Source organism: Mesoplodon bidens (assembly GCF_964165515.1).
Source record: "Mesoplodon bidens genome assembly, chromosome: X".
Classification (NCBI taxonomy): domain Eukaryota; kingdom Metazoa; phylum Chordata; class Mammalia; order Artiodactyla; family Ziphiidae; genus Mesoplodon; species Mesoplodon bidens.
In genome coordinates, this window is record NC_138163.1 from 80926149 (window position 1) to 80941290 (window position 15142).

The window sequence follows — 15142 nt, forward strand, 5'->3', positions numbered from 1 at the left end:
AAAGTACTGTCTGGACTGCATGCACACTTTGCCAACCAGACCAGTCCTAGGGAATCTCCTTCTGATAGGACTTTGAGAGATGCCTCGTTGATTTTCCCTTGAACTGCTGCTTGGTGTGGCTTCTAAGGTTCTTGTTGGATTGTTTGTTTGTGTGTGTGACGGGATCTGACTGGTTGTGGCACGGCCCACAGCATCAGAGCTGCTGGCACACTTTGTTTCCCTTGAGGAACCAGTTCCACATTCAATTCCGGTGGTGGGGAGTGATCTGGTCCAGAGCTCTTTGCATCGGGTCTGGAGGGGGTTTCAGCTTTCAGGGCTACGCGGTTCCTCACGGGGATAGGGGACGGGCTTCCATATCCCTCTCTCTGGAGTGCCTACTAATGCCTGTCCCTGTTGCAGACACCATGAAGGACATGGCTCTCACGATCCTGAAACTTTGAAGTGAGTGTTACACACACCGTACCCCTTCCCACAGTCCTGGCTGTTGAGCAGGGCTGGGGGCTGGCCCTGGCTTGAGGCTCTTCCCTGACTCTGCTGTTTTACAGGTTGAGCCCATCGTCTTCCTGCAGGAGGGGCAGCTGGTACCTTTGGAGCCCGGGAGCTGTGGCCAAGCTCGTTCCCTCCTGTTCTGCCTCAGCTAGGGCTTCCTCTACCCTTGTTTTGCCCCCTCCCCAGTTTCACAGCAGTTTCCAAAAAAAGTACCTCTCATATTATGTGTTCTGCCTTCTCTCTGGAGGGGTAGGGGTAGGGTTAGGGGGCCGGGGCGGGGCACTGCTCCACGTCAGAGCCTTTTCCAGAACAGTATCTGTCGCATCCTGTGGTGGGGACTCTGGACCAGCCTCTGCTACCATCCCTGCAGTCAAGTCAGCGGACTGCCCCAGGTCTGGGTCGTCTGTGTGCTCTCCCTGGCCACATTGACACGTCCTCCCTTGCCCCCGAAGGCCCTCTTCTAATTCTCTCCAAACCACCCTCCTCCTTTGGGGTCTGGTTGTTCCCATTCATCTCTGCCATTCACCCTCCCCATCAGCAGGAACTCATGACCCCCTTCCAGAGCTCCACTCTGGAAGCATTCACATCCTCCCTGCCCTCACCAGCTGACCACCCTCCTCCAGCCTGGTCGTCTCTATACCCTTGAGTGGATATTGGCCCGTCAGGTTCTATGGCAAGTGTGGTTAGTAGGTCTGTGTTCTTGCATGGTCCCTGTCAAATACTCTTCCACCAGCCCCATGACACATTTTCCTGGAAATTATATTTCTGTGTCCCAGCTCAATCTCCCAGACTGCCTCTTTAGGACACACGAGATTGACTCTGAGCTCCATGTTCAATTTCCCCCTCACTGGAGGTTGGGGAGCACTTCCTTCCCTCAGCCGGGACCCAGGGCTGTACTAGCCTGAGACTCAGAGGGACAGATCTGTGTTGGAGTGCGGCGATTCTGCCTGGCACCCTTCCCAAACGACCGGTGTTTTACTACACAAACGGGGATATGATGGTAGATAGGACATTCAAGGTTGGTGACTGTGTGTCCCTGTGTGTGAATAAAAGTAATCAGGGATAATCTCCCTTGAGGGAGAAAGATGTGATTCAGGGAGTAAAGAGAGTAGAGGCTAGTCCAGGTTCTGTAAGGCATTGAATGAGCAAAAGCACGGGTCGGATCTGTTGTGTTCAAGGGTTGTCGTTAAATTCCCAAAGCATAGGCGGGGGAGGATGCAGAAGTCACCAAACCCCACGACAGGGTGTCGGGATGCTCGAAATGTTGGATTCGCTGGAGGAGGCTCTCGATCCTACTCTGTGATCCTATGATGTCTGACAGCTACTGTGGGTGTGGATGGAATGAGATTGGGAAGAGTGGCTCCTCAGAGTAGCTCATCTTAGAATCAGGGGACCCATATATGTGACCACCCAACATGAGCTACCCGGGACAGGGGCAGGGTGGGCACAGTGAGGATGGGAAGTAAGGAGTGACTGCGCCTGGACAATGGGGAGCACTTGAGTCCACCCTTCCCCCATATTCTCACAGTGACTCACTCCCAGAGTCCATGGCATGAGCTCAGGTGGACAGACCACATGTGGGATGGGGCAGTCACAGACCTCAGGGTCAGAAAAGGACATTCGTGGGATTTAATCCACTCAAACCCCTCCCTGGAGATGGTGGGCTTGATTGGTGCCCAGGCTTCTGGCTGGATTCCTAGGATGTACCCAGTGCCCCCCCCAGTCCAGCCTGTACCAGGCTTATGTTCTAGCCCCTCTTGCTTTGGCACTGCTCCCCACTCAGCTGAGGCCATTACCAATGAGTGTGTGTGCACTTTGAGGAAACAGAGCCAGCGTAGACTTTCGACCTGCCTCTAACCTGTAGAGACAGTCATTCCAGGTCTTGTGTCCCTGCAGACACTCTGGAGAGTGTGAAGCTAAGTACAGGCTGGAGACCACCATCACAGGAACTCGCTTCCCTGTGCACACTATGGAGGGTATGGGACCAGCTCAGTGGTATGGCACCATCCCTTCCGGCCTGAAGCCCTCTGGCTCAGAGCCCATTCCCTCTAGCCTCTAACCACAGTGTGCACACTGGGGGAAAAGTGAAACCAGAAGAGAAATACTGCCCCAAGCCCTCAGGACCCGGCTATATCCCAGACCAATGTGGAGACTGCCATCACACCTGGGAGAAACCCAACTTCCTCAGGGCTCTTAACTCTGGCCCCTCAGGTCCCAACCCCACACCTGAAAGGGCAGTGAGGGCCATTGAGCAGAGAAGCAGCCCCAGCTCACACCTTATTCTGGCTCTAGCCCCTTCAACTCCAGACCTGTTTCCCACCCAGGCAGTGACTGCCACCACGCCCTAGGGGAAGATGCAGCCCATGCTCACTTCATATCTAGCTCTCCCTCCAGAGCCACTGGGCACGTGCAGACTGAACAGGGATGGTCCCACACAAGAACACACCCTCAAGACTGGGATAGATAACTGTCTCACCTAATTTCATAGAGACAGAGAAAGTTTTAAAAAGATGAGTAGACAGGGGAACATGTTTCAAATTAAAGACAAGAAAAAATGCTGAAAAAAACCCTAAGGAAACTGATAAATAATTTAACTGATGAAGAGTTCATAGCAGTAGTAATATGAATGCTAACTGAACTGGGGCAAAGAATAGATGAACAGTGAGAATTTTTAACAAAGAACTAGAAAATATAAAAAGGACAAGTCAGAGCCGAATATAATAACTGAAATTACAAATACACTAGAGGGAATTAACAGCAGATTAGGTGACAGAGAAGAACACATAAGCAGTCTGGAAAGTAGAATAATGGAAATCACTCAATCATAAGTGCAAAAAACAATTTTTTTAATGAGAATAATTTAAGGGAGCTGTGGGACAACATCAAGCATACTCACATTTGCATTATAGGGGTCCCAGAGGAGAAGAGAGAGAGAAAGGGGTTGAAAATGTATTTGATGAAATTATGGCTGGAAACTTCCCTAATCTGAAGAAAGAAACACAGAGGAAGCACAGAGAGTCCCAAACAAAATGAACCCATACACATCCACATCAAGACATATAATTAAAAGGGCAAAAGTTAAAGAGAGAATTCTAAAGGTAGCAAGAGAAAAACAAGAGTCACATACAAGGGAAGTCCCATAAGCCTATCAGCTAATTTTTCTGCATAAACTTTGCATGTCAGAAGGGAGTGGCATGATAAGATTTAAAGTGCTGAGAGGGAAAACCCTACAACCTAGGATACTTTACCCAACAAGGTTATCATTCAGAATTGAAGGAGAGATAAAGGCTTCTCAGACAAGCAAAAATTAAAAGAGTTCATCAATACTAAACCAACCTTACAAGAAGGGTTAAAAGGTCTTCTTGAAGTAAAAAAAAAAAAAAAACACTGGCTACAACAGGAAATAAGAAATTAAAGGACGGGGAAAATATACTGGTGAAGCAATTATATCATAAAGGCTGGGTATTTACCAGTTAAATAAGCTAGTACAAAGGTTAAAAGACAAAAATTGTAAAATCAACTGTAACTACAATAAACAGTTAAATGATAGACATGGAGATGTGAAATATGACATCAAAAACACAAAATGCTGGGAGGTGAGTAAAAAATGTAGAGCTTTCAGAATGTGTTTGAACATATATGACTATCGGTTGCAATCAAATAGTTATAGGTCAACATAAATGAACTCCATGGTAACCATAAATCAAAGACCTACTATAGATCTACCAAAACTAGAGAGAAAGGAACACAAACATAACACTGAAGAAAATCATCAAACCACAAGAGAGACACTAAAAGAAGAAAGCATCCTCCTGACTTCAAACTGCAAGTTGCAGAACGATGGCCTCAGATACACATTAGTAAATGTTTTTAAATCCCAAATGAATCCTACCTAATATTTGATAACCTTTGGGTGTATGTTTCAATGTCTGAAAGACAGTTTTCACTAGAGGTTAAAGTTGTGGGATAGCTTCTAACAGGACCCAATAGGTTTATACAACAAATTTATGACCTTGGATCTCCCCAGATTGGTTAGGAAGGTGTACAATTGGTTTCCTTTAGGCTCAATGTCACCTACAGGTAGCCTTGAAAACAGCCGCTGTCATCCTGCTTTCAATGTGGGCATGTTGGGTTCAATCAGTTTTCCAATGGTATGATTATTTGGCTGCAATATTTATTCCCACACTTGGAATAGAAGATATCATTACTCATATAGAGGCTTTAACAAAATTCACCCAGCAAGCCTTAAATGATAGTAACCAAGCCGTGTGTTTGCTCAGTTCAGAAATTTCCATGATGAGAAAAGCAGTCCTACAGAATTGCATGGCCCTCAATATTCTAACAGCTTCCCAAGGGGGAGCTTATGCTGTAATACATAGTGAACGTTTTGTTTTTATACCTGATGAGTCTTCTAATGCAACCCCCGCTTATGATGCGTATGAAAAATTGGATTTCCACTCTGAATGATCATCTTCCCAGTTTAAGGGAAATGCTAGGAAAATGGTATGGTTCAAGAGGATATTGGCTTAAATCTTTACTAATGATATTGTTGCTCCTATTTCCAACTTTGATTACAGTTTGTGTAACTTATAAAGTTTTAGTTTCTTGTTTTTTGCACTGTGTATCACCTGCTCCTACTAAGATAATGATATCTAAACAACTGGAAACTATTGATCACATCTATAGTTCTCTATAAAATAATGGACATGCACAATGCACATGCAAGGTAAAATTGGTGCAAGTCCTATTGGACAACTTGGAATTGGCCGTTAGTCCTTGCCAGACATCTTACTAGTACCACCCCCTAAAAGGAAAGAAAGAACCGGGCTATTAGGACCCAGCATCGAGGGACATGATGGACCCAAGGCACGTAAAGAACCACCCTAGCATTTAGGGACCAAATACTTGATCACCTAATGCTTTCTATTGAAAGATTAATGATCAAAAGTGGAATTACTGAAATAAAATTATTTTCAGGCAGGACAAGAAACATTTTAAACATAAAATTCTCTCTCTGCCCATTTGAGCCACTACACCCTCACCTTTAGTGTGATTTGTGCATCACATTATACATTAACTAGATCCCCTTAAAAGATACAGGAATGCCCACACACCAAAAAAAAAGAAAAGAAAAAAAAGAAAGAAAGAAAGAAAGAAAGAAAGAAAGAAAGAAAGAAAGAAAGAAGAAAAAGAAATTTCCTCCTGTAATCAGCGAGGTAACTCCTTAAGAGATAACTTTCCTTTCTCAATCCTGTAATGCCTCATTAATACCCACTACTCGCCTTGTTGGACTATGTAAACTATTAATATGCTACTTTGTCTCAAAAACTTATATCACGGTTTTACCTCCAATGGGTGGAACAGTCCTCAGAGTTTTCTGAAGATTGTCTCCCAGGTTATAGTCCTCAGGTTGGCTCAAATAAAAATTTCCATTTTTCTTCGATTGACTCTTGATTAATTTTTTTGGACAACACAATGAAACCAAAAGATGGTTTTTTAAAAAGATAACAAATCACAAACCTTAGGCAGACAGACCAAGAAAAAAAAAAAGATTCCTAAGGAATCACTAAACTCAGGGCTGAAAAGGGAGACATCACCATTGAGCCTATTGAATTTAAAAAAACATAAGAAAATAGTATGAAAAATTTTATACCAACAAATTAGACACATATATGCAATGAAAACATTTGTAGAGAGACACAAACTTCAAAACAGACTCAATAATAGACAATCAATTAAATTAATAATTAAAAATATTCCCACAATGATGCTCCTGTCCAGATGGCATCACTGCTGAATGCTATCAAACATTTCAGATGGAAATAATAGCAACACTCCAGAAATTCTTCCAGAAAATAGAAGAGGAATGAATACTTTCAAAATAGCTCTAGTAGGCCAATATTACTGTAGTGTGAGCCTCTGACAGTTTTTTTTTTCTTAATTGTAATGCAAGTGCCTGACATTAAGCTTTTGATTGCTGAGGCACCACTTCAAAGACAGCTATATCAAAAAGAACAAATTGCCATCTACACGACTAGGTAAAGAGCCAGGCCACCACACCCCTGAAGTTTCCTTTGTTTTAGAGATCTCTGATTGACTTAGATAACTGACCCTTTGGCTACTTGTTTTTCCCTTCTTGTGCTTTAATTCCCATTCTGTGTTAAGTTCATCGATAAAGAGTGAATCTGAGAAACCCTAGGCCCCTCACTCTTGACCCCAATACATACATAACCCCAGGTCCCAGCTCTCTTTCTCCACCCACAACCTTTCTGTGTGGTCCAAGGCATGCCATGTACCCTCCATGACTTATGAGTAATAAACTTCGTCCTTACAAAGTCTCCTAAAGGTTATTGCTGAGGTGCCTCTTGCAATTATAATAAGAACCACAAGGGCTAGTTCAACCACAACATTGGTTCTGAAAGGGGAAATATCTGTGGGGGCTCGCCTTGGAGTACAGGTAAGTGCCTCCAGGTATTTCTAGCTGACAGTATCACTGTCGATTGGCTGAGACCAGCACAATTACCCTGATGCCCAAAACACACAAAGACATCCAAAATAAAGAAAATTGCATACCAATCTTTCTCATGAATATAGATGAAATAACCCTCAAGAAAATATTAACAAACGGAATTCAGAAACATATAAAAAGGATTATATACCATAACCAAGTGGGATTTATTCTAGAAATACAAGGTTGGTTTAACATCTAAAAATCAATTTATGTAACACACTATTTTAAAAGAAGAAAGCACTGAAACATTATCATATTAACTGACACAGAAAGAGCATGTGACAAAATTCCACCACCTTTCATGATAAAAACAATTTAAAAAAACTAGGAATAGAAAGAAATTTCTTCAGCATCATAAAGGATATCTATGAAAAACCTACAGCTAACATCATATTCAGTAGTGAAAGACTGCATACCTTTTCCCTAAAGTCAGCAACAAAGACATGCTCACTACTTTTATTCATTATTGCACTGGAAGTTTGAGCCAGTTCAAACAGGGAAGAAGAAGAACTAAAAGTCATCCAGATAGGAAATAAAAAGGGAGTCTTTTTTTATTCTCAGATGACATGATTTCATATGCAGACAATCCTAAGGAATCCACAAAAACGGATCTAACGGTAGAACTAATAAAGAAGTTCAACAGATCACAGAATACAAGAGTAATACATAAAACAAATTTTATTGCTATATACATGTAGCAAATAATCCAAAAATGAAATCAAGGAACACTTAATTCTAGCTACAATAGCATCAAAAAGAATTAAATGCTTAGGCATATATTTAACAAACCAAATGTAATACTTATGCACTGAGAAACACAAATTGATGTTTGTTGAGAGAAATTAAAGATGATCTAAATAAATGGAAAGGCATTGCATGTTCATGGTTGTAAGACTCAATATTTATATGGTAATTCTCCCCAAACTGACATATAGATTCAATTCAATCTCTATCGAAATTTCAGCAGGCTTTCTTTGTAGAAACTCACAGGCTGATCCAGAAAATTCATATGGAAATGAAAAACAAAACAAAACAGAATATCCAAAACTACTTCAAAAAAGAACAAACTTGGAAGATTCCACCTTCTGATTTCAAAACTTACGATAAAAATAAAGGTAATCAAGTTAGTGTGATACCGACATAGAGATAGATCACTGGAACAGAATCGAGAGGTTAGAAATAACGAACTCTCCTTATATTTATGGTCAATGATTTTCAATTCAATGGGGAAAGGATAGTCTTTTCAACATATGGTGCTGGCACAACTGGATATCATGCAAAACTACAAACTTCGAGCCTTACTTCACAGCACACACAAAACTTAATGCAAAATGGATCAGAGACTTAAAAGTAAAACCTACAACTATAAATCTGTTAAAAGAAACCCTAGGAGAAAAATATTTGTACGCATGAGCTAGGCGATGATTTCTTAGATACAACACCAAAAGCATGATCCACAAAAGAAAAACTTGATAAATTGGACTTCGTCAAAATTTAAAACATTTATGCTTCAGAAGGCACTATTCAGAAAATGAAAAGACAAGGTACAGACTGGGAGAAAATATTTGAAAGTCACAGATCTAACAAAGAACTTGTATGCAGAATAAAGAATAAGAATAATAAATAAATAAGAAAATGACCCCATTAAAAAATTGGGTAAAAGATTTGTATAGACATTTAACCAAAGAAGGTATAGAAATGGTTAATAAGCATATGAAAGGATGTTCACAGCCACTAGTCAGTAGGGAAATATAAATCAAAACCATAATGAGATACCATGTTGCCAAAACAATAGGATGGCTATAATCCAAAATACAGATAATAACAAATATTTGGATTTGGAGAAATTTGAATCCTCATACACTTCTGGTGATAATGTAAAATAGTTGAATCTTTTTGGAAAATATTCTGGTGTTTTCTTAAAAAGTTAAACATAGAGTTACCATATGATCCAGAATGTCCATTCCTAGGGATCTACCGAAGAGAACTGAAAACATATGTTCACACAAAAACTCATGAACTCAAAATGTATATGAATATGCTTAACAGCATTGAGTTTGGGAATATTATCCATAACATTCCCAAACTAAACACAACCCAAATGCCCATAAACTGATGAATGTATAAATAGAATGTGGTATACCCATACCATGGAATATTATTTGGCAATACAAATAACTGAAGTACTGATACATGCTACAACATGGGTGAACCTCGAAAACATTACATTAAGTGAAAGAAGCCAGACAACATGTACTATATATTGTGTGATTCCATTTATACAAAATTTCCTAAATAGGCAAATCATAGAGACAGAAAGTAGTTTATTACTTGCCTATAGGGCTGGGGGTGGGTTGGGGGGTTCGGGGTGTTGGGTAAGGGATACAAGGCGTCTTCTTGGGCTAACAAAAATATCCTAAAATTGATTGTGACAGATGCACAACTGTGAATATACGAAAAGCCATTGAATAAGGCATTTTATTTCTTAATTCATTTTTATTGCAAAAACACAGACTAGGAAACCTACCTTATTAACAATTTTTTAGTGTACAGTGTGGTTAACTATATGAACATTGTTGCAATCAGATCTCCGGAATTCTTCATCTTGCATGACTGCAAATCTATACTCATGGAACAACAACTCCCCGTTTCCCCCTCACCCAAACCTTTGGCAACCAGGATTCTACTTTCTGCTTCTAAGAGTTTGACTACTTTAGGTACCCCATATAAGTGGAAACATGCTGTATTTGTCCTTTGTGAGTGGCTTGCTTCACTTAGTATAATATCCTCAAAGTTCATCCATACTACAGCATATAGCAAGATTTCCTTCTTTTTAAAGGCTGAATAATATTCGGTTATATGTATACATTATATATACCACCTTTTATCTATTCACCTGTTGATAGATATTTAGGTTGTCCTCACCCCTTGGCTATTGTGAATAGTGGTACAGTGAACATGGGAGTGCAATAATCTATGCAAGATCCTGATTTCAATTATTTTGTAATGTAAATGTAAATGTAAATATACGGAAGTGAGAATGCTGGATCATATGGGAGTTCTATTTTTATTTTTTTAGGAACTTCCATACTGTTTTCCATGGCGGGTGCACAATTTTACACTCCCACCAGCAATGCACAAGGAATTCATTTTCTTCACTACCTTGCCAACACTTGCTATTTTGAGTTGTTTTTTTTTTTTAATACTGGCCATGTTAGCAGTTGTGAGGTGATAACTCATTGTGGTTTTGAATTGCATTTCCCTGTTGACTAGTGATGTTGAGCATTTTTCATATACCTGTAGTCCATTTATGTGTCTTCTTTGGAGAAATATCTAATCAATTCCTTTGTCCATTTTTAAATTGTGTTATTTGGGTTTTGTCTGTTTCTTTGTTTTTGAAAGCATAAGCCACAGACTGGGAAACAATATTTGCAAAGCACACATGATAAAAAACTTGTATCCGAAAGAGATAAAGAACATTCGATATTCAGTAATGAGAAATCAAACAACACAATAAACAATGAGCAAAAAAAAAAAATCGAACTGACATTGTGCTTACTGGATGGTCAGTAAGCTACTGAGAAGATGTTTCACCTCATTAGTCATTAGGGACATAACTAAAGCCAGAATGAAATACGACAACATAGCTATAAACATGGCTGAAATAAAAACAAAATACAGACAATACCAAGTGCTAGACAGACTGAGGAACAGCTAGAACTCTCCTGCATTGCTGGTGAGAATGCAAAAAATGGTATAGACTCTCTGGAAACAGTTAAAAATACACTAACGATTCAATCCAGCAAGTTAACTCCTAGATATTTACCCAAGAGAAATGAAAACTTATATTCACAAAAAATCTGTATGCAAATGTTCACAGCACTTTTCTTAGATGCTTGGGCGACTGCACACTGGCACCGGACACAGACATATCTAGGACTACTGGACACTGTTTCTGAGCTGACACTGATCCCGGAAGCCCAAAGTGTCATGATGGGGCCCCATTAGAGTGGGGCTTATGAGGTTCTGGCAGTAAAAGGAGTTGGGGATAGAGATCAGTTCACGGTGAGCTGACTGGGTCCCTGGACAAACATAGTGGTCATTTCTCCAGTCCCCAAGCTGATAATTCTAAGTGATACACTTGGCAGTTGGAGCAATGACCTACACGTTGGGTCATTGGTCTGTGGAGTAAGAGCTATCATGGTGGGGAAGGCCAAAAGGAACCTCTGCCACTGGCTCCCACCCCGGGCCAAGAGAGTACATCAAAGCCAGTATTGGATCCTGGTGAGCATAACGGGGTAAAGCAGAGATTAGTGACATCATTGGAGACGTATGGGATGTATGGGAAAAGGAGGTAGGAGAGCCACAGGGACGAAGAGAGTGGAGAAGGTGAGAAGTTCCGGGAGTCCCTCTATGGGGGAGGGAGGAAGGGAATGGAAATGGTGAGAGGGAAGATGGAGGCTTCCACTGGATCCACTGGTAATGTTTCATAGGATGCTGGTGGATGCAGGAGATTTTGCTATATCCTTCCTTATCCATTTTAACATATTTGAAATAGCACACCATGCCTTAAAAAGTCACTGGGAGAAGTGGAAGAGGGCGGTATCCACAAACAGGCAGGCACCATCGGGGGCAGGCTCGAGGAGGAGGATTGCAGATTTACAGTGCACCCAGTCTCCCCTGCTCTGTAACTTCTCCAGCATGGCCAGCTTCTCAGGTGCAGAAACTCAGGCCCAGAAAACTGGGCCTTTGAGTTCCACAGGCAACAGAGGTTCAGACACGCCAGGACTCTCCAGGAGGTCAGCCAGAGCAGGATGCAGGAGAGAGAGGTGACTGAAGACAGAGGAGTATGAACGGGAAGGAGCAGAAGGAAGGTATGGGAGGAATGGAGGGGTGTCAGAGTAGGAGTTGGGTGGCAGACAAGGGAAATTCTAACACCCATGGGCCATAGAGAAACCAAGGGAGGCACCACTCCCCAGACATCAGTACTGCTCAGCTCAGGGAAGCTGAGAACTGACAGTTCCAAGAAAAATTGAGAGACACCTGGCTATCCACACCGACTGCCATCACAACTGGTAGGCCTTGGTTGTGCGTCCTTCAAAACTTTAAAACATACTTGTACATATACTTAAATGAATTCTCATATATTACGTAGGATTGACTGGTGTGTGTGTGTGCCCACGCACGCAAGTGATTTAACTTACAAATGTGAATCCAAAGCCATCGTTCTGCAACTTGCAGTTTGAAGTCAGGCAGGTGCTTTCGAAAGCTGTGAGAATGGCCTGATGCATTCCGTTGGACTGCCACGCTTTATGCTACTGGATGCTAAGCCACGTTGCATTCATCCATTTCCTTACTGATGGGAATTTGGAGTGCTCCCAGTTTTTCCCATCACCAACACCCTTGTGCATGGGCTCCTGTACACTACAGGTACCAGCGTGTCTCCGGAAGAAGTACCAGGCAGCGGACTTGCCGGAACATAGAGGAAATACCTATTTTTTTTTCTTCCTTTTTAAGGTCTTCGGCTCAAAGCAAGGACTCTGGAGTCAGATTGATTGGTTTCAATCCTGCCGCTGATCCCCACGAGCCGAATGACCTTGGGCCAGTGGCTGAACCTCTCAGTGCCTGTTTGCTCACCGGTAAGAGGCCAGTAATAGTTGGTACTATAGTTCTAGGAGTGTCACGCTGATGCATTACTATTTATGCCCAGCGCTTAGAAGAGTGCCAGGCACAGAGTCCGTGCTGGCACTAAGTTGCTTTCAATGGATTCTGCCAAATTACCTCCCAAATGGGTCTCTTGCACCACCGCCACAGGGGTTTGCTCCTCACCTCTCCCACCCTCGGAATGGTTAAGCTCTTTGAAGGTTGTCAACCTAGTGTGTGAAACCCGATTCGTGGTTTTAGTTCACATCTCCAGGATCAGCGGTGGCGAGCATCTTTTGGGGTGTAACTGGCCACTGCGATTTCTTCTTCTTTGAATTTGCCTCAGAGAGGGGGAAGGGCTGATGCAGCGAGGCCAACCCCAATCTGTCCGCCAACCCCAGTCTGTCCGCCAAACCTGCCTGCCAATGACGTTTGCTGAGCCACATTTGATGGAGCAGTTGAGACAGAGACCTTACAGAACGAAAATACGATCCCTTTGCTCTCTGGCCGACCCCTGATCACTGACTGCGGGACTCCTGTGCCCATTCTCCTGTTGGGTCGTAAGGCTTGCGGTGGAAGGGAGGCTGGCAAATGCTTTTGGCGCGTGCTAGGCATCCAGTGCCTCCATCTTGACATTTCATCCTCACCACCCCTGGAGCCCGGCGCCCTCACTCCCCGACCCCCTGTATAGATGGGAAACGGAGGCTCAGAGCTGTGACTCTAACCGGAAAGGGGAGGCGGGACAGGAGGAGGCGGGCCGAGAGTCTTGACAGAGGGAAGCACTCCCACCATCCCCTTCAGCAGCCAACTGCTCGGACCGCCCACGGGCTTGAGGGCAAAGCAGAGGCCCTCGACCCCATTGGTTAGGCCTCGAGGGGACAGGCGAACAAGGCGCCCGCTGGTTGGCGGGGGCCGGACCAATGAGGAGGCCGCGTCGCGGGCGTGGGAGGCGCGCTGAAAGTGGCGCGTCGTTTCGTTTGAGACGAGCTCGTGCAGCGCCTGAGGTGGTTGACGCTGCCGTCTGAGCGCCGCCCGCCTCGTCCGCCGTGACCGCGACCGCGACTCGGGCCATCAACAGTCGCCCCGGTTCCGCGGCCGCCTGGGTCGCGACATGAGCTCCCCAGATGAGGTGTCTGTGTGGGGAACGGGTTTCGGCCCAGGGGGCGGGGAGCGGGCCGGCGTCCGCCCAGCCGGCCGCGCAGTTCCGCGGGGACCCGACCGCGGCCCCGAGCCCAGGAAGCCGCCGAGCGGCGGGGGCGGGAGCAGCTGCCCGGATCCCAAGAGCTTCCAGTCAGAGTGGGAGATGCTAGAAGCGGGAGGTCCGGTGCTGTGTGGCCGTGAAGGCCGACCTGGCTCCCCGGCTGATGACATGAGGGACCTCCTTGACCTGGTCGAGGAGTCTGCGGCGGGCACCATGCAGCAGCTGTACGACTGGGACACGCTGGGCTTCTGCAGATACCCGTTGGCGGAGCCCTGCGCCTCTTTGGAAGTGTCCGCCGGCCTCGAGGCGGGTCCCGGCGGTCCAGGAGCGACCGCCCAGAGCTGTGGGGAAGCGCCGCCGGCTCTGGCCGGCCCTCTCCACCTCGGTGGGTCCGAAGCGGGTCGGGCCTGGGGGGAGCCTAAGAGAGCCACTAAGCGTAGGTTGAACGTGGCTGCGGATTGCCAGCGCTTCTCCGCGGAAGCCCTGGGCCTGCTGCTATCCGACTCCGAGTCCTCAGATGAGTTCAGTGACACAGAGCTGATGACGGTGAGTACTTACCCCGGAGGAGGAAGCCAGGCCGAGCCCAGCAGACCCGAGGATCCCGGGGACACTCCCAGTCACTCGAATTTCCAAGTCAGGGAGAATTTCCTTCACGTGACAGGCTCTTCCCTGTCCTCGGCTCTGCGAGGACTCTCTTCGGTTGTGGAAAGGCAGGGCGTGGGAGAGCAGGGCATCTCTTCCCCTAAGAAAATGCAGAGCGTGCTCTGGGGGGACGGGAGCAGCAAGCCCAGCTCCCCGGGAGCTGCTGCTGCTGCTGCTACGGCAGGTGGCCTGCTGCAGGTCACTCCTAGGAAGAAGGGGACCCAGGAGAAGAAATCCCTCGGGGGAGCCTCCACACTTGCCCTGGGGAAAAACTTCCCTTCCTGGGGGCAGCGAATCTGGGCACCTCCGCTGGAACCGGCCACCTTCCCCCCAGTCTCTGGTATTCCGCTGCTTGGGAGATCCAAGAGGTATACCTTGGGCCCTTCTGGAACCAAACAGGCCAAGCACACCAGCGCTGGGAAGAAATCCGTGGTCACGTGGACAAGGGAGTCTGAGGCTGTGGCGGGAGAAGATAAGGACCCAAATAGAGACCCAGCCCCAAAGGGCCAAGTGAGTAGGCCAGGCTCCTCCTCTCTCCCCACTCTTCCCCGCCCCCACCGCACCCAGAGCACACGTCTTCACCCATGCTGCCTCTGTCCACCCCTCAGGGGTCGTCATTGGGTGCCCCTCGGTCACTGGGTCATTATGATGCCTGA

General features: G+C 45.1%; 1 protein-coding gene across 1 annotated transcript; it reads left to right on the forward strand.

The window, feature by feature from the left end:
- Positions 1-13754: 13754 nt before the first annotated feature.
- On the forward strand, positions 13755-15142 carry LOC308609361 (uncharacterized protein CXorf49 homolog; the record flags this gene model as incomplete). Its single annotated transcript, XM_081223039.1, has 2 exons — positions 13755-14996; positions 15095-15142. 2 exons carry the CDS (start codon positions 13755-13757, stop codon positions 15140-15142), a joined length of 1290 nt encoding a protein of 429 aa, XP_081079165.1.